Source organism: Haliotis rubra, unplaced genomic scaffold, assembly GCF_003918875.1.
Source record: "Haliotis rubra isolate DU_JTF1 unplaced genomic scaffold, ASM391887v1 Scf556, whole genome shotgun sequence".
In the NCBI taxonomy this organism is placed as follows: domain Eukaryota; kingdom Metazoa; phylum Mollusca; class Gastropoda; order Lepetellida; family Haliotidae; genus Haliotis; species Haliotis rubra.
The window spans coordinates 243,655-265,212 of NW_025767253.1; the positions used below are offsets into that span (position 1 = coordinate 243,655).

General features: G+C 39.0%; 1 protein-coding gene across 1 annotated transcript in view; it reads right to left on the bottom strand.

Moving 5' to 3' along the window:
* Nucleotides 1–1,596: 1,596 nt before the first annotated feature.
* LOC124253856 (ankyrin repeat domain-containing protein 50-like) overlaps nucleotides 1,597–21,558 on the bottom strand; it is a 32,267-nt gene continuing 12,305 nt past the window's right edge. Inside the window, exons 2-4 of the mRNA XM_046687705.1 lie at nucleotides 3,280–4,458; nucleotides 2,328–2,416; nucleotides 1,597–1,743 (exon numbers count right to left, since the gene is read on the bottom strand). Of these exons, the coding sequence (XP_046543661.1) occupies nucleotides 1,597–1,743; nucleotides 2,328–2,416; nucleotides 3,280–4,458 (1,415 nt within the window). The remainder of the gene's footprint in view (nucleotides 1,744–2,327; nucleotides 2,417–3,279; nucleotides 4,459–21,558) is intronic.

Sequence of the window (21,558 nt, forward strand, 5' to 3'; positions counted from 1 at the left end):
ATTGTATTGTCTTCTTTAGTTAAAATGTTTTAGTTTTACATGCTAGTTTTATATTCTTATCTGTGATACTCTAGTGTTTTTACTGTCCATCGTTGACAGGTTTTACTCTTCAAAATGTTTTCAGTTATAATTATATGAATTGTTTTCGTCACGATATGTCCAAGATATTATCGGTGTGACGTTAAATATTAACTCACTCATGATCACTCACCATGCACATGCTCTTTTTACCACTGTTAATTTTCATTTAATTATTGTTGTTTTTTAAAGAAATTGATTTAATTGATGAATTTTGATTAATATGTTCTGGAGATTGATGTATTTAAAAGATTGGTAGTTTGGATCAGTACCTTAGGTTGTTAGTGGCTGTACCCTCAAAGGTAGTTGTAGTATTGCGAAAATATTGTCCTCCTGAGAGGTTACGTAAGTCCGAAAACATTCAAAGTTAATTAAAGCCTACTACTATTTTTAATCGTAGCATCTATGTTATTTAATTTATGGCTAGAATATCTAAAATCGCCAATAGCTGAAGAGATGGTGCAAATCCAGCTAGGGTTCATGCAGGACGCAAATGTACTGTAAGTTCCCATGGTCACTAGTATGGTGATCTACTTTCTGTTGTTGGCGATCTATAACCTGTTTATATATTGTATTGTCCCTATAGTGCTATAATTTACCTATTATTATTATAAATATATAACTTAATATAGTCACGACATGGCTGAAATACTGCCGATGTGACAGTATTGCAAGTAAATCTTTGACTCACTCACTCACCCATGCACGTGAATTGCGCGCTGACCTAACCCGTAATCTGTAATGTTTACTGCGACTTTACCCCGTCTTTTAATGATACTCACCTAACTTTTTCCCCAAGTGGCCAACAAAGTTAAAGCTTATTACGTCAAAGGGGATCATTAAGATATACGTTAATGGCATGTGGTCAGTTGGTGTTATTTGGAAGATATTTGACAAAAGGGGTAACCCAAAAGTTGGGTTGCGTGACTATGATATGGCTATGAGTGAACAAGAATTTAACCCATGCACGAATTTCTGGCATTTGTAGCATCGGAGTGGACTTGGCACATATGTTTCTACTCGGATATTTGAATACCCATTGATTGTGGAAGTGATGTTCACGCAAAGTCAAGAGATGAGTGTTATTTTTTGTGATGACGGCTTCTTATTAATGGTGAAATGATTAAGAGTTGTAATATCCAGGTGTTCTATCCTTGTTGCAATAACCTCCTCTGATATGTTGGACAGGCAACGTGTCCTGTGACGTATGATGCATCGACATGTGTCCGATGTTCTGTGCACGGACACAATAACCTCGAGAAACATTTGGTGTAGCTATATGAAATATCTGTCGCAAAGGACAGTAAAACACAAGTTATCACAATTTGAATCTAAAACTAACTATCTCAAATGATAAGAATTTACTCAACACAAAGATCAATATTACATGTAATACCAATAAAATACGAGCTATATACCACCCGTCACCAAAGCCAGACCACCTTACAAGGAATCGGTCAAAGGTGTCCTTGACCCAGGCACCTCAAGCTCGCTCACTAGGTTGGCGCCTTAAGCAGCTCACCCACCACGCCTCCTAGGTGAAGTAAGGGTCGAATTGGCGTGTTGGGAAACAGCAACACAGTTGCAGGCTCCTATGTTCTCAACAATCCGGTCCTCCACCGACACATTATAGTCTTTACTAAACTTGCCAATTATCACCAGCGACTGAAGGGATGGTGAACATCCAACTAGAATCCATGTAGATAGCAGAAGGTTCAGATAGTCGAGTGTATAGTGACAGCGGCGAAGATGCGGGTTAGAATCTATCTTCAGCGACACCTGCTTGTCGTAAGAGGCGACTTACTAGATCGGATGGCAAGATTCGCTGACCCGGTTCACACGTCATCGTATCCCAGTTGATTCTATCGGTGCTTACACTGTTAATCACTGGATTACCTGGTCCAGCCTCGAGTATTTACAGACAGCCATGTAGCTGGACTATTTCTGAGTGCGGCGTTAAACAAAAAGAAAACCCAAACAAACAGACTTATAATGATCAACCTCCAGCTGTGGACGAGCCACATTCTTTCACTCAAACTTTGTCACACGCCACGTCATAAGCAGTGCCGAAATACCGTTCAAGGTAAAACAAAGCTCAACATTCCAAAACACGTCTAAGTCTCTCTCTCACAAGCACACACGCACACATACACGCACAGGTACATCTGCACTCCTGCACTGGTTACACACAAAATAATACAAATTTACCCAAAACCTAGTTCATAATACTTTATTGACCATACAATTACATGCTCACACAAACCATAAGTGTCAGTAATGATCTTCACGAAGCCTCGCCATAGAAGTTCGGACATTGCACGGTATACTTTCCTCGTTGCTACAAAAAACAACAACAAAAACAATAATAACCCCACAAAACAAAAAAAAAAAAAAAAAAAAAAAAAAAAAAAAAAAAAAACAAAAAAAACCCAAGAACAAACCCCCAAACAACCTCAAACCTACCCCACCCCTAAAAAGAATTGCACATAAGTAAGACTAAAATAGCAAGTGATAATCAACGAAGTGAGTGAGTGAGTTTTATGCCGCTTTTATGCAATATTCTAGCAATGTCATGGCGGGGCACACCAGAAATGGGCCTCACACATTGTGCCTTTGCGGGGAATCGAAACTGGGTCTTCAGCGTGATGAGCGAACGCTTTAACCACTAGGCTACCCCACCGCCCGACAACATAACAAGTAATCATCTATGTCTGTGAACTCTTCGTTAAACAAGCCACGATATCCACCACCAATGGCACAAAACGACTAAGACTAATATTACGATAATCATCAATGCCTGTAACCTATTCATCATACAAGAAACGATACCTGCTACGCGTATGAAACACCATATGTCGTGTCACTAAACGGCAACAATACACAATGTTCATAACACGTGTACATCAACGTGTGTTACATTGCTCAGCATACAAGGCACTATACCCTTCATGCCTGCCACAAAACAAAGACTAAAATATTATAAGAAAACCATTATTTGTAACTTGCTACGAAAACGGAAAGATGCCCTCATTGCACAAAACATCGACCGAGACTAATATTTCATGAGAAGAAAATAAAAGAAGATTGTCACACTCTACTAATGTGTACTACCAACATATCATGGTGTGTGACATCAACACTACTTATTTACTCTACAACCCAGCGAAACAAGAAGATTATACACCTTAAGCATTCTTTTACGCTTTGCTATCATGGCTGCCGTTTTTCCATCCTTGTCCCTGGCGTTAATGTCGACCAGGTTCTGTGACAGGATGTGCCTCACAACCTCGACAGGTCCACGTAAGGAGACCAGATGAAGGATGTTGTTTCCATTAACATCCACGTGTGACACATTAGCTCCCATACTCACGAGGAAGTCAAAAACGTCTCTTTTTCCTCTTAATGCAGCCTCCATTAAGGGAGTCTTTCCATCTTTACTCCTACAGTTAATACCAACACTGTTTTGTGAAACTAGATACTTCACCAGATCCAAGTGTCCGCCCCGGCAGGCAAAATGCAGGACGTTGTTGCCGTCGTCATCAACTCGAGACATATTAGCTCCCATACGCACGAGGAGCTCCAAGACGTCTCTTTGTCTACAAATAACAGCCTTCATTAAGGGCGTCTTTCCATCTCTGTCCCAACTGTTAATATCAACACTGCTTTGCGAAAGTAGATACTTCACCAGATCCAAGTGTCCGCCCCGGCAGGCAAAATGCAGGACGCTGTTGCCGTCGTCATCAACTTGTGACATATTAGCTCCCATACTCACGAGGAGTTCAAAAACATCTCTGTGCTCATACTCAACAGCAGCCATCAAAGGTGTCATTCCATCTTCCCCCCTACTGTTAATATCAACACTGCTGAGAGTAAGTAAATACTTCACGATACCGACACGCCCGGCCGTGCAGGCCCAATGGAGGACGTTGTAGCCTAGATGATGAACTGACACATTGGCTCCCATACACACAAGGAACTCACAAACGTTCCTGTTTCCTCTAAAAGCAGCCAGTATCAGAGGGGGTGTTTTCCCAGCGGTGATATTAATTCCGTATTGTTGGAGTACACACTCCACCATACTCACATGTCCACCCTTGCATGCCCAGTGTAGGATGTTCTCACAGTCATTATCCACTTCTGACATATCAGCACCTTTTGTGATAAGAAAGTCAAATATTCTGCAATGTCCCTTCTGTGCTGCCACCATTAGTGGTGTCCTTCCATGCTTCTCGTCTCTGCTGTTGATGTCAACTAAACCCTGGGACAGGATGTGTCCAACTCGCTTCAGATCCCCCTTCCTGCAGGCCTCGTGAAGTGGACTGTTGACAAATGATTCCTGCTTGTCAACGTTATGTTTCTCAGGGTCGTTCTGGTTTTCATCTGTGGATGTGTATATGAAAAGGATAAGATGTCGACAATTTGTTGAAACATATACATAAAATATAGCCATTAGCACACTGACTTGAAATTACAAGTCCAAAAGCAAAGCCTTCTGTTACTTCTGATGAATATCCCCACTACTGTCTCAGGGCGGCGCCGCGCTTCCAGACAAAACAATGACATTGTGATGTTTGTTGAATACTTCAGACTCGGGGGTTCTGTTTTCTGTTTTTACTTGAAAGAAATTAGATGTCTGAAAGCGTTAAGATTTAATTGAATCTAATTGATTACATTATCGTGGCAACTAGTGTATTGAATTAAGCATGTTTCAGGGTTTGTTCCTTTATCAGGTGTATCTTGTATACGGGTATACAGTATATACGCACATGTGCTTTAATTAAACACCAACTGAACGGCATATTGAACATTTTTGTCCAAAACAGTGATCATATCCCATCATACGGGGCAATGCCGACTCGGGTATGAATATATTAATTACAGTGTGTACGGTATTGGTATGTTTGTTGCAGAAATTTAATAATGATAAGGTATTGGTATGTTTGTTGCAGAGATGTCCTGTTGCAACATCGATGCTAACTTGAACTTGGTTGATTTCAGAGGAAGGAACAGATCGTCCAAATTCGTCTGGCAAGGCACAATCCCATGATCCATGCTAAAAGAACTTGTGAAATCATCCATGCAGCTGCACCTTTTGATGTTGCAACAATGATAATAGTAATAATAAATGGATATTTCTTCTTCGCCATAGTCCACCCAGAGCATGCTCAAAGCGCTACATATAAAAGAGTCACTAGAGTTTATAGAGAAAATATGAACATCAGAATACTTGGCGGTTACAGGTTGTAGAATGTTTTGAAGAGGAAAGTTTTGAGTCCCGATTTGAATGCTTCAAAGGATGAAGCATCTTTTATGGGAGAAAGAAGACTGTTCCACGTGGTTGGTGCTGCAAATTTGAATGACCTATGGCCAAAGTGTTTGAGATGAACTTGGGAAACTGAGAGAAGATCTTGTTTTTTGGAGCGGAGAGAACGGGCAGGCATATATGTTGACAACATCACAGCGAAGTATGGAGGAGCTAGGCCGTGTCTGCAGAGGAAAACAAGAGTGAATTCTGGTTTCAGCCAGCAGCCAATGCCGACTCTGGAGACCATTTGGATATTTTAGTGACAAATCTGGAGGCGGCATTTTGAAGTCTGAAGAGAAGATCATTAGATATTCCAAACAGTAGGTTATTGCAATAAATATATCGTCAGTCCTGAAGAGAACAGGTGACTTAGTGAGAACTTTAGCTGCATCTGTGGTTACAAGATGGCGGATGTTACCAATAAAGTGAAGATGGAAGTAACCTACTCTACAGAGATGGTTCACTTATTGCTCCATGGTGAGACAAGGATCAAGATAAACACCTGAATTCCTGACACTGGATGAACATGGGGTTTCTGAGTTGGCTACTGTGAGTTAATCCTTTTCAGATGCTGCAATGTGCTAGTCAACATAGCCTCAGTCTTGTCTTCATTGAGCCTCAGCTCATTTGTCATCATCCATGAACTAATTGCCTTCGTGCACTGACTCACTCTTGATCTGGTTATTTGTACATCACCTGGTTTGAAGGAATCCATCAAATGATCGTCTGCAAATGCATGATGATTCATATGAACGTTATCAATGACTTTCTTCAAGGAGTGTGTGTATAACACAAAAAGAAATAACCCAAGGACTGAGCCCTGGGGTACACCACACTCTAGGATTGTTTATTGAGACATGTTTTCAGAGACAAGAACTTACTGACCCCTAGTGCTCAGATAGGAATGGAACAAGGCCAATGCATTCCCTTGTATGTTATAACCATCCTGAAGACGGCTGAGGAGCTTCTGATGGTTGACTGTGTCGAACGCCGCTGAGAGATGGAGCAAGAGGAGAAGTGACATTACCCAAATCCACATGGCAGGTCATTCAGAATTTGAAGTAAAGCCGTCTCAGTACTGTGCTAGGACGATAGGCTGATTATAATCTATTAAGAAAATCATTAGAAGAGATGTAGGATCTGAGTCTGACATCAACTGATCTTGGAGAGGAGAATAAGGTTGGAGACAGGTCTATAAGTCTTGAGTGTATTAATATCCAAATTGGTTTTTTTAAGTAATGGCTTTACCACAGCTTGCGTGAAAACCTCTGGAAAGACACCATTAACTAAGTTCAGGCTGATCAGTTTCTGATAACTGGCAAAAGAGACACGAGATGGCATTGGATCGAGAAGACACAATGTCTTTTATTACCGTTTGATGAGTGCAGCTATCTCACCCTCAGGGAAAGAATCAAAGCTAATGAGTTTGGTATGATTGCAAGTTCTCCCTATAGTTGGTCCTGGTCACAGATATAAGATGGACTTTTTGCTCCCTTTTGTTAACGTTAGTCACAGATGTAAGACTTATCGTTACCATTTGTATCAGGTCTAAGGTGGACATGAAACACCATATACATTGCACATGCCTAACATCCAAGGAAATCTTAAATGGTGACAAAGAATGTAACGACATGTGTCACAGAAACATTCATAGATGCTGCCTAATCCCGTCTACGGAGTATATGGGAGAAAATATTAAAAATATCTGCCATTACCTTGTACACAGACAGCTTTTCCAGATCGAGTTTCCAAACATCGCTGATCGAAATTACATTTACTGGATGTACAGGCACCAGCCGTGACCTCCAAACAGAAAAACGAAAAATGATATAACGTTGTCCTGAGTGTCCTCTATGACCCATGTGTAACTATCATAATTTTTGTATCTATGTTCAATTTTTAGCCTAGAAACAGGGTATGAATTGTATTTCAACTCTTTGCTGATCGTTCTGTTTTCACACGAAAGCCTCGTCATCAAGATCAAAACAAGGCAGGTTCACCGAGCAGTTTAACTTTATCAATGATTTGATTTCGTTCAGATAGACAGTTCCACTCCTTCGATTTACCACTTCCATAACTATTTTAGTGATAGAATATTTAACCTAAGAAAAAGCGTTTCCCTTGGGCACCTTGTGCTTGACTCCTTGCTAATATTTCTCTTTTCATCGTCAAGTAAGAAAGGCTCCTCAGATTGGTAAAATCATAGCAAGGCTTTTACATCAATCAATTTAACATTACGGATGGTTTCGTTTCCTTCAAATAGCCAGTTACCTTCCTTCAATTTATCCAGATGAGTCAGTTAACAGTCAAACAACCAGTCCCTTTCCACTGATTTATCACCTTCAGTGAAATGTACGTGTCATGTCTGAATATATTCAGAGACAAAAACCTCTCAAAAACCTCTGTATGACAGGGGATGACTTTTGACGTAAAATCGAGAATGCTCTGTTTGAGATTTCAGAGCATGCCACACGACCTTTGTACAAAAGCTGTGTAAAGGGTCTTGTAGTCAGCATGTGAAAGATAATGCCAAACTGCATCAGTGACTAAACAACTGGCAGATGCAGGTCACCATTTCTGGATTATGTTTTTGGGTGAATTGTCAGCTTAACACCTGATTATCAGCTCTTCATGAACAATATTTAAAACTGACTGAGTAGCATATACTGCTGATGAGCCTGCCATGGACAGGCTTTTGGACACTTTTACTTACATGTGAATGTTCCCTTGCAAGAATGACATATCCTTCCTTCTTCTTGATCTCGGATTCAGCTCTTAAACGACAGGTTAATGTGTCAATATTGTATTCAATACTCAAACATTGACCATTTCCAACACATTTAAGCTGACACAGCTTGATGCCAACATTCCTGATAACATAACCGTCCCTCTCTATCGTTGTAGGTGTACACAACTGCGTGCGTGACACAAACATCAGGAGTAGTTTCACACAGTCACTCACAAACCTCGGTGTCATGTTTAACTGTTAACAAAAGAGTACCTCGCAGCAGAGAGGTCAGATGAACAGTGAAAATTCAAGACTATTTTCACCAATCTCCAGTGGCTACCTCCGTATAGACAATATACACCAGGCTATGGACACCAATGGTTGGAGGTAACAGTGCACACCACCGAGTGGACAGTTAACAGAAGATTATTGTCACTGGTGCCTTTAGACTACCACTGTGTTGTCATTGTACAGTTGTGTATTTAGGCAAAGACTACCGAATTGTCCTAAACACAAGGATGTCAACACCTGTACAAAGCCTATCACGAAGTATACAGCAAAAATAAGACCACCGAATAGTGGAGAGGTTGTTCTTCAGAGATCACAACCATCAAGCCGAGAAACACCACTGAAACGTTATTAGGCACAGCAACTAATGTCTTTCATGTGCCGAGATTTATAGTTTCAAAGTCATCTACACGTGATTGTCTGTAAAAACACGAAGGAACCACAAGGACATTAATCTTTCATCCATATCTGTGGTAGTTTTCATTAAATATTTAACTTTTGCCAACAACTGGTATCAGTGTTTTAATATTGCCATAAATCTAACTGCATTTACTGCGTCCTTATATTCATAAAGACATATAACATAGTATGGTGATCTACCTTCAGTGTCTGGCGATCCATAGCACATGTTAATATTGTTCTCTGCGGTGATGTATTGTTATGATTACATGCTAGTTTTAAATGTTCAACTCTGGTACTAAAGCTATTTTACTGTCCTTCGTTGACAGGGATTTATATTGACTAAGTCCGTTTCAATATGGAATAATAATGAGTGAGTGAGTTTAAGTTTATAGTCACATCGACAGCTCTCAATTCATGATAAATACACACCTTTTAAAAACCTGTCGACGAAGGAAAGCAAAACCAACTAGTATCACAGTATTAAGAATCAAAACTAGCATTTAGGACTATACAATATAAAAACGGGCTGAGTATAGCCAACAACTAAAGGTCTAGATCACCATACTAGGGAACATAGGAACTTACAGTGCTTTTTGCTATCCTACCTGCATGGATCCCAGCTGGATTTACACCATCCCTTCAGTCGGTGGCGATTGTAGGAAAATGTAGTCATAATTTAAAATAACAAAAATACCACGTTTAACAATTCGGTTTAAATCGAGTCAGCAGTTTTGGAACTTACGTACCCTGTCAGGAGGACAATAATTTTACAGTACTCTAACCCTCTTTGAGGATACAAACACTAGTGCTGCGCCATCCCCTCTCATCAGTCTTACTAACGGGGGCAACTAATAGGGCAACAGACTCGCTCTCCAGATCTATGTACTTCATCTCAGCTGCGATAGTGGATGCCCATGACGGCCCAGAGTCAATTATTTAGATACTGCAAACAAGCATTGTATTGTATTTCAATAACACGTCATCGTTGAAGGGGATCACTGTCGTCAATGGACAGTAAAATGATTATTTCAAATCATTTCCAGTATCTGTGACTGGCTCTCATTTCATAGCTTTGAGTTTCATATATACGTAGATTTGTCAGTAAACTTACATCGTTTGAAGACAAAAGTAATACAATTTCTAGTTATAATAATGTATTTTAGACAGTTAGAGGAGTCGTGTGTTCCTATAGTAATGACATATTAAGGTAACCCGATAAATATAGTCAATGTTCAGATTACAAACAGGACACAAACTTAAATCAATATCCCCAGCCTTCTTCCTTCCTCAGTGTTCAAATTTGATAACCCCGTTCTCGGTATTATCAACGAACTGAGTTGTTTTTGATGTATTAAAATGGCGAGGTACTTCTCGGGATTAATTAGGCTTTTGAACTGTCTGAGTAAGTGAGTGAGTTATTATTTAACGTCACATAGGCAATATTGCAGCCATATCGTGACGAGAACATATTTGACATTGAAATGGAATAGATGTATGATCATAAAACCTGTCGACGAAGGACAGTAAAACAACTAGAATATCACAATTAGAATCAAAACTAGCGTGGAAAGTTAAAACTAATAGCACTTTTTGGACAATACAATATAAAAACAGGCTATAGATCGCCAACAACAGAAGGTAGATCACCATACTAGGGACCACGGGGACTTACAGTACCTTTGCTACCTGCATGGACCCTAGTTGGATTTACACCATCCCTTCAGCTGCTGGCGATTGTAAGAAATGTTAGCCAAAATTAAAATAACAAGAATACTACGTTGAAAAATCCTGGTAAGTTCAAATTGACTTTGAAATAATTTGGGACTTACGTATCCTCTGAGGAGGACAATAACTTTACAATACTTCAACCCCCTTGAGGGTACAGCCCCTAACAATCTCAGTTACTAATTTAAACTTCCATTCATAAAATATTTTCTATTTACAAATCTGTTAACAAATCAAATTCTTTTAAAAATGCAATAATTAAATGAGAACTGATATTGTTAAATAGAACCCTCATAGTTCGCGATTTGAAATAGATATCCCTTGTGATCGAATATTCAACACAGTCAAGCAGGACATGTTTTGACCGTGATTCGTTCATCACGAGGGATGCAAAACGGAGGATCCTCGCCTTTCAATAGGTACTCATGTGTATATCTTGTGTGGCCAATACTGTATCGTCGTATGATGACCTCTTCAAATCTGGACTGACAACCCAAGTAGGAGTAAGGAATAAGAAGTGGTGTCACATATTTGATGATTGCTGCCTTGGTAGCAAGATCGGCCATTGTGTTCCCAGAAATGCCAACGTGGCTGAGTAACCAACAAACGACGATGTATTGGCCAGTAGCCAGATCATTATACAATTCAATTATTTCCATTAAAAGTGGATGTTTACAAGAGAGATTTTTTATAGCCTGAAGGCAAAAAAAGATAATCTCAAAATATATTGTTTATATTTGGAGTGTTCATGAATATATTTAAGAGCTGTTAGTATTGCGTTTGCTTCTGCTGTGAAAATTGAACTGTTATCAGGCAATCGGGAAGATATTGTTCTTGATCCAATGACACTGGCACAAGCTACTGCGCCACCATCCTTGGACCCATCAATAAATAAGGATTTGTATGTATTATATTTATATCTTAACTGACTAAATTCTTGTTTATACTATAATTCTTTAGTTTTTGATTTTTTAAATGTGGTTAATGTTAGGTCAACTTGGGGCCTAACCAATTGCTAAGGAGGAGAAGAAAGAAGTCGGGAAGGAGATATATTGTCCAGCTCAATGCCTGCATCAAAAATGAGAGGTTTAATTCTGAGCCCAAGAGGCGGAACAAGAGAAGGTTTCTTATTGTATAAATCCTCATAGAGGGCATCGAAAACACAATTAAATGCAGGGTTAGATTTGCTAGAGTACAGTTTTGCAGTATATTGTATACGTCGTTGTGTAAGAGATGGCTCATCTGCCTCGACGTAGAGACTGTCAACAAGACAAAGTCCGAGACCTTGGTGATGGATAGAATCTAAAATTTTAAGGTTGCTTTTACAGGCTCCACCATATACAATTGAGCCATAATAGGTTTGGAGCGAATGAGTGATCTGCATAAGTGAAGTAGGGTAGTTTGATCCCCTCCCCATTTTGAATCGGAGACAACTTTTAACAAGTCGAGTGCCTTCAAGCATTTAGCCTTTAGAAATAGTTCAGGTTTGTATGTGGTTTGTATTTACGGCAGAAATGTATGCAATTAGTTTTGGATTGAGAAAATTTAAAACCATTTTCTAAACACCATTTATTTATTTTGTTTAGACACAACTGCATTTGCCGTTCAACAGAATGCATATTTTTACCACGACAAGAAATATTAAAATCATCCACAAAAAGTGATCTATCAATTGAATAATTAAAACTTGTGATAAACTGTTTATCTGGATACTAAATAAAGTTACAGACAAAATACTGCCTTGTGGGACACCTTGATCTTGACTGTAATGATCAGACAGGGTAGAACCCACGCGGACTTGAAATTGTCTATCATTTAAAGAGTTGGCTATAAATTGAGGCAAACGGCCTCGCAATCCAAAACCATGTAAGTCATTTAGAATGCCATATTTCCACGTCGTGTCATATGCTTTTTCAAGGTAAAAAGAGATAGACACAGCGTGTTGTTTATTAATTAGAGCGTATTTAACAAATGATTCCAAACGCACTAGGTGATCGACAGTACGTCTGTTTTTACGGAAACCACATTGTATATCTGTTATTAGGTTATTTGTTTCCAACTACCAAACAAGTCGATTATTTATCATGCTTTCCATGATTTTGCAAACACAGCTAGTTAGTGAAATCGGTCGATAATTGGACGGATCCGTATGATCACGTCTAGGTTCAGGTATTGGTACTACTATAGCGTTACGCCATGAGGTAGGAAATTTCCCTGACTTCCAAATATCATCAAAAAGTGTAAGAACGTTTCTACACATGATTCAGGTAAGTGTTTCAGGAGTTGATTATGTATGTTATCAGCTCCTGTAGCAGTATCGTGAGCTTGATCAAGAGCAGTATGGAGTTCATTGATAGAAAATGTTTCATTTTAATCTTCCCCATTATCTGAACTGAAATTAATAGGTTTCTTTCCTTGTTGTCTTTGATATTGTTGAAATTTTGACACATAACTAGAAGAGGAAGAGTGTTTAGCGAAAGTTTCACCCAGCATATTCGCAATATCTGATTTATCGGTAAGTAATTGATCTCCATGTTCAAGATGATGGACGCTAGATTTAGTACCTTTACCTTTAATTTTCTGTATCATGTTCCATACTTTGGACATGGGCGTTCGAGAATTTATTATGGATACATAATTTTGCCAAGATTGGCGTTTACTGTGTTTAAAGGTACACCGCGCTTAAGCATTTAAAATTTTAAATTTAGTTAAACTATGCACCATTGGGTGGCATCGGAAATAATGTACTGCTTTGTTCCTTGCCTTCCTAGCTTGTTTGCACTCATCGTTGAACCAAGGTTTTCGAATATGTGGAATTGCAGAGGACTTTGGAATACACTCGTCAGCTATGGTATTCAGTCCATTAGAAAAACATTTGATAGCATGAGGAACACCAATAAAAAGTTCAGATCTAAGTTTGTCAGCACACAGCGTTTCATATAAAGGCTAGTTAGCCTTTTAAAATTCCATCTTGATGATGGAGCATCAGATGGGGTTACACGTTTCAGTATAGCAGGAATTGGTCACTTCCACAAAGGTCATCGTGGACTGACCATTCACATTCATTTAGTAAGTTGGAGTCAGTTATTGACAAATCAAGGGCTGAATATGTTCCTGTACCAGGATGTAAATATGTATCTGTGCCATCATTGCATACACATAAATTATTATTTGAAATAAAATCCTCCAGAATTTTACCTTTAGTGTTTGTGGTCGCACTCCCCCAGTGTGGGTTGTGGCCATTCAGATCGCCCATGAGTACACATGGTTTGGGAAGTTCATCATAGAGTGTCTGAAGATCAACCTGCATTAGAGTTGATGATGGCGGAATGTATAATGAACACAGAGTAAGTGTAACGTTCAAGGTAAGTCGCACTGCAACTGCTTGGAGATTTGTTTTGAGTGTCACAGGGCTGTGGATAACGCCATGTCTTACAAGAATGGATGATCCTCCAGTGACCCTATCACCTGCAGGAGAATAATAATGATACGCGTTGAACTGACGAAAATTTAAAGAATCTGTCTGCTTCAGATACGTTTCTTGTAAGCAGATCGCTGACGGTTGAAAATCCTGGTCGATTAGACGTAGTTCATGTAGATTAGTTTTAAGACCTCCACAATTCCACTGTATAATGTTCGAAGAAACTATTTCTTCGGGGAGGTTATAGGGGATCTACCCCTTGTCTTTCTAGAGGGCGACAGACTTTGTGACCTGTGTTGGATGATATCAGATCCAAAGATCCAAACTTATTATATATTTGGATCGTGTCTTCTGACCCTTTTGAGGCTTTGCCACTATGGTATTTCTTAGAAGATTAATTCCAGTTGGAAGTTTTGGAGTCGACTGTGATGATGATTTTTCCTTCGAAGATGACCGAGTTTGAACTTCAACTGTGACTGGTGTTTGTGATAGTGATTCAACAATTTGCGTTGACTGGTGAGGTGAGTATACCTCAGGTGTAACCGTGTCAACCGATGTCAAATCAGTTTGACATGATGTGGATGAAGTGGATATAGTTGCAGCTACTTTTGTATTCATTCAAGTGGATGCTCTAGTAACTGAGGAATATGACTCATGAAGGTGGTTTGTCAAGTGTCTCCATAACTAGAAATCGTGGCCAATATTCGTTTGAGTTCGAAAGTCGTTGGTCGTCATCATCACTGTCCAATTAACGTTTGTTTCGTTTTGTTTTAGGGTTGTAATCCATGTGTGTATAAGTTTCATCATCCGAGCTCACCACCCACCACGGAGTATCATATAGACAATGCTACAAGCAAGTGGGCAGCACCAGGGATACTCGGATGATATACTCAAGCAGAAAAACTAAAAGATTAATTCTTCCAGTAGATTGGCCCATGAGCCAACGCCTTCTGGGTATAAGACTCAAAATTATTAAAGATGCACTTGAAATTCAAGTGAAAGATTTCAAGTTTGCCAAGACTTCTACTCGCCCCTTTCCGTATCCTCCAAGAAGACTCGTCCCCCTATCGATGCTTGTTATGTGCGAAAATACGACAAACCAATCAGACAGCGCGTAATGGATGCAGTGCTTTGATAAAAATAATCCGACTACTTAAATCGTTTATGGCATTATGTTATTGTTTAAAAAATCATGAAAAATATATATCGTCATATTGAAAGTACTAAGAATGTAGCTTACAGAATTGGGCTGTCTAATGTGATGTTTTTGATAAGAATCATGTGATTGGCGATGAGAGATTCAAATACACGCACGCGAGTTTGTTGAAATAACGGATCTCATGGGTCCAATTGAGTGTATTTCAGACGATCTTGCCGGCTTTTGTGGTGATTGTACGTGCGCTTTTTGGAAATGTAATTATAGATCGCTACGAGTTTCAAAACAATATTATTATATCTGTATGTACAGTACTATAACTTATCAACTTTAATCTTTTACATTGGGTTTATATTTCACATCACTGGGGATATTTTAGTCTGACCTTTTTTTGGTTATTCATGAGTATTTCAGCGATTTCATTTAAAATTCCATCGGGGGTGTGACAGCAACGTTACACGAATGTTCAATTTGAGAAATATTTTAAAGCCATTTTTGAGTACCTGTGTGGGGATTTAATATAGCTGAAAAGATTATTTTATTTGCATATTCAGTAACAAATGTTCCCATTTGTGATTATTAAACCATATTTAGAAAATTAATATAATTAGAAATATTTGGTGAACAACTGGTAATAATTACATTAGAATATGTCTTTAACAAATATGTTTTTCTTCTTCGTTTCGTTGTATCAACGAGGTTTGATTCTTTAAAATAAATAAGTGAAAACAGCAATACAATGTACGAATGCTTCGGTGATTTTAAAAGAAACATTGGAATCAAACAGGTATAGAGTTATCGTTCTTGTTTAAAGTAGTTCCTACGCCAAATGAAATCCTTCCAGAGGGGCACGAGTCGCTATTCGGCTTGTCCCGTGATAACACGAGATGGTCACGAATGGGCCTTACCCAGCACCCACCACGAGGAGGTTGCTCTTCACGGGTGCCTAAACTGTTTGAATATGCTGTATCTCTTTGTAGCATTATTCCAAGATTGATGATATATATCAGTTGCAACTTCTTTAAACAGCTTGAAATGCTAATTTATTGATAACACACTATTTGTTTTTTATTGAACGCCGTATTCAGCAAATATTCCAACTACATGGCGGAGGTCTGTAAATAATCGAGTCTTGGCCTAAAAATCCAGTGATCAACAGCATGAGCATCACTCTGCACAACTGGGATACGATAACATGTGTCAACCAAGTCAGCGAGCTTGGTCACCCGACCCCCCTGGTCGGCTCATACGACAAGCATGTGTTGCTGAAGATCAATATTCTAACCCGGATCTTCACGGGTTGATGTTGTATCATCACAACGTGTCAGCTGCAGTTTAATCCATTCTTTGATACATCTAGTGATGTTAAATATTGTTACGAGAGTGTGTTTTTTTGCATCATATATGTTCAATGTCAATAGTATTTGTAGCGGCACGCCTTTTTGTTAGCGCCTCAGAGTTGCCTCCCTTGGCAACTTGTTGACTCGTCATGTTGTGGAGTTTTCCACCGATTTCGATAACATTCTGAGTGGATAATGCTGCTGCCTAGCTTTGCTAGAATGCTCGAGAACTGTGTAAGAGCTATATAAGGCTGGTTGTTGAGTTGTGTGACACCGGGACTTTCACATGACTGGATTTATACAAATGTGCCATCGTCGAGTTTCTCAACATTTCAAGACTGGCAGTGGTTGCATGCTGTCATTGTAAACAAACTTCAATCAGTATATCTGCTCTCACTGTAAATGTCAAGACTCTGGTATTTTAGATTTGTGACCCAATATTTTAGATTTGTGACTCAATTGCCTTGTACTAGAAATCTGTATTGTCATTCATTGCAGCTTGCTCATTGTTTGTTCAATATATTATTGAATATTTTAGACTTGTCTGTGTTCTATTTTGCTAATTTAAAGGGGACTCCTAATCCTTTTGTCACGGTAAATTATTAACCGTTACAATATCCAGGAAGGCTTGTTGATATGACAAGGGGTCTCTACCAGATTTACAAGGTCTGATAAGTAGTGATGAAGACAGCGTTAAAGGCAGGATTGGATGGATTGGAGTAACATATTGCAGTGTCAGTTGTATCCTTCTGATCTCGAGACAAGGTTCAGTAGCTTCAATATAAAGGCTTTTAATGGGGGAAGTTCTAAATGCACCAAGACATAATCTGAGACCTTGGTGCTGAATTGTGTCAAGCCCTTTGATATTTGATTTGCGAGCTGAACCATATATGAAACAACCATAAGTAAGTTTAGATCTAACTAATGTTCTGTGGAGATAGAGAAGAGTTTGCTCTGTCTCCAGTCCATTTTGCGTCTGTGACCTTAGGAATAACAAGGATGTTAACGAATCCAAATTGTTCGAATTAACTTTCAGATATTTAATGAGTTATAAAAGACATTTTATTGTGAAAGGTTATTCCTGAAAACTTTAAAATTAAACTAAACACTATAAAAATATATCTTGGTCTTGGTGTATTCTACGTGTATTACATAAATGAATGCAACATGTTTTGGCTTTGGAAAACTTAAATCCATTTTTCAGTAACCTCTTATGTCTTTTGTTAAGGCAAATCTGTAATTGTCTCTAAATAATGTTCATCGTTGAACCATAGCATGAAAGGTTAAAGTCATCAACAAACACTGACCCATCAATATTATCAATCAAAACCTTTGGAAGGCTATTAATCTTAACATTAAAAGAATAACTGATAAAATGTTATCTTGAGAGACAAAACTCATCAGACAATGCGGAGCGAGCTCTCACCTTAACATTCCTTTCATCTAAAATAATATGAAATCAGGCAATCTCTCTCTCTCTCTGGCACCCATGAAGGGCCACCTCCTCATTGTGGGTGCTGGGTAACGCTAAGCGCCCTTCAACCCCCCGTTGTGGACCCGGGGGGATATTTGGTCCAACAACCTGTTGGGCGTGGGTTGCGCCCCTGTGTCGGTGGAGGAAGGTAGTCTGGTGGTTGAGGGCACTGGTTCCAGGAACAGTGTTCCTTTGCCCAACACACCACTTCGGCCCTAAACTTCACATAGACGGGTGGTAGAACTGGCCCGGTTCTATCAATCGGCTGGTCACGCCAAGCCCTGTGCATGGTATGTATTTTGCACAAATTTGATTTTTCTGACATGTTTCAATATTGGTCTTGGCTATTAATGATTGTTGACAACACAAAATTAGTCATTTGTTAACTTACCTAGAGTCCTATGCCAGAAGGCGGTGGCTCATGGGCCAATCCGGTAGGACACGTCTTTTCAAGATTTTCCTACTTGAGTATACCCTCCTGGTATCTCTGGTGTCGTCTGTTGGAGACCCACAGACATAAGACACCGTCCTTGTTGACACTCCGTGGTGGGTGGGGAGCTAGGAGGGTGAACCACATATATTTCAACCATGGCTCCCCCACTAAAAAAACGCTCACACGAATCTGACGATTCGTTGTCTTCAGTGAGTGAGTGAGTTAAAATTTTAAGTCACATCGGCAATATTTCAGCCATATCGTGACTAAAGCAAGTTATAAATATATCAACAATTTAAGTGAAATGATAAAATTCTGCCGACGAAGGACAGTAAAATAACTAGATTATCACAGATATATATGTAAAACTAGTAATTGAATCTAAAACATTTTAACTAGAGGGGACAACACAATATAAAAATGGGCTATAGATCGCTAACAACTGAAGTTAGATCACCATACTAGAGACCATGGGGACTTACAGTACATTTGCTTCCTGCATGGGCCCTAGCTGGATTTACATCATCCCCTCAGCTGTTAGCAATTGAGATAAATCTAGCCATACGTTAAAATTACACATATTCTACGATTAAAAACGGAAAGTTGAAATTTACTTTGAATGTTTTGGGACTTACGTACCTCTCGGGAGGACAATAATTTTACAGTACTTTAACCCCCCTCGAGGATACAGCCACTAACAATCTGTGGTACTAATTCGAACTTCCAATCATAAAATATTTAGCTATTTACAAACCTGTTAACAAATCTAATTCTTTTAAAATTCAATAATTAAATGATAACTAATACTATTTAAAAGATCCTTCATAGTTCGTGATTGAAATATTTATCCCTTGTGATGGAATATTTCAACACAGTCAAGCAAGACATGCTTGACCGTGATTCTTTCATCACAAGGGATACAAAACGGAGGGTCCTCACCTTTTAATAGGTACTCATGCGTATATCTTGTGTGGCCAATACGACATCGTCGTATGATGACCTCTTCAAATCTGGACTGACAGCCCAAGTAGGTGTAACCGATAGTTGGTTTTATTGCATGTAATTTATTTGTACCGACTTGGGTGTCCCACTTCTTTTGCATCAGATCACGGATATAAGATCTAATAGCAGCTTTGTAATCAGAGTATGGAATAAGAAGTGGTGTCACAGATTTATTGAGTGCTGCCTTGGCAGCAAGATCGGCATTTGTGTTCCCAGAAATGCCAACGTGGCTGGGTAACCAACAAAAGACGATGTCGCATTGGCCAGTAGCAAGATCATTATATAATTCAATTATTTCAATGAAAAGTGGATGTTTGCAAGATAGATTTTTAATCGCCTGAAGGCAAGATAGAGAGTCAGAAAAGATTATATATTGTTTATGTTTAGGATGCCTTTGAATATATTCGAGAGCTGTTAAGATGGCTTTTGCTTCTGCTGTAAATATAGAGCTGTTATCTGGTATTCGAGAAGATATTGTTCTGGATCCAATGACAGTGGCACATGCCACTGCGCCACCGTCCTTGGACCCATCTGTAAATAAGGATTTATATGTATTATATGTACTTTTTAATTGATTATACTCTTGTTTATATTGTAATTCATTTGTTTCTGATTTTTTAAACTTTGTCAGAGTTAGGTCAACCTGTGGCTTAAACCAACTGCCAAGGAGGAGAAGAAAGAAGACGGGAAGGAGCTATATGTTCTAGCTGAATGCCAGCAGCAGAAAGGAAAGGTTTCACTCTTATACCAAGAGGCGGAACAAGAGAAGGCTTTTTGTTATACAGATCTTCATATAGGGGATAAAAGACAGTTATATGCAGGGTTTGACTCATTGGAATAAAGTTTTGTAATATACTGTAAAGTTAATTTTATACGGCGTTGTGTAAGAGATGGCTCATCAGCCTCGACGTAGAGGCTGTCAACAGGTGAAGTTCTAAAGGAACCAAGACATAGTCTTAGACCTTGGTGGTGGACAGAATCTAAAAGTTTTAGATTACTGTTGCAGGCTCCACCATACACGATGGAGCCATAATCAAGTTTGGAACGTACCAATGATCGATATAATTGTAGGAGGGTGGCTTGATCCCCTCCCCACTTAGAATTGGAAACGACTTTCAACAAGGCAAGTGCCTTCAAGCATTTAGTTTTTAAGGACTTGATATGGGGAAGAAAAGTTAGATGCGAGTCAAAAATTAAACCCAAGAACTTGGCTTCCTTAACGACTTTGATGGGAGAGCCATTTAGAGACAGTTCCGGGTCTTTATGCGGTTTATATTTTCTACAAAAATGGATACAATTAGTTTTGGATTTAGAAAATTTAAAGCCGTTTTCAAGACACCATTTATCTATTTTGTTTAAACACAACTGCAGTTGCCGTTCAATAGTATGCATACTTTTACTGCGACAAGAAATATTAAAATCATCCACAAAAAGTGACCCTTCGATTGAATCACTTAAGACCTTGGATGAATTGTTCATCTTAACACTAAACAATGTGACAGACAAAATACTACCTTGTGGGACACCCTGATCCTGCTTATAATGGTCAGACAGGGTAGACACCCACGCGGACTTGAAATTGCCTATCAGTTAAAAACTCGGATATAAACTGAGGCAAACGGCCTCGTAAACCAAATCATGTAAATCTTGTAAAATGCCATGCTTCCATGTCGTGTCATAGGCTTTCTCTAAATCGAAAAAATATTGACACTGCATGCTGCTTGTTAAGAATGGCATTCTTAACGAATGACTCCAATCGAACTAAATGGTCAATGGTACTGCGATTTTTACGAAAACCACATTGGATATTTGTGATTAAATTATTGGACTCTAAGTACCAAGTTAATCTGTTATTGACCATGCGCTCCATGGTTTTGCAAACGCAACTAGTCAAGGAAATGGGCCTATAATTTGAGGGATCTGTATGATCACGTCCAGGTTTAGGTATGGGTACAACAATGGCATCACGCCAAGATGAAGGAAATTGACGAGATGTCCAAATGTCATCAAAAATATTTAATAGTGTTTCTAAACAGGATTCAGGTAAGTGTTTCAAGAGTTGATAATGAATGTTATCAGCTCCTGTTGCAGTATTGTGAGCTTGGTCAAGAGCAGTATGAAGCTCGTGGATAGAAAAGATTTTATCATAGTCTTCCCCATTATCTGAATGAAAATTGATTTGCTTCTTTTCTTGCAATTGTTTGTA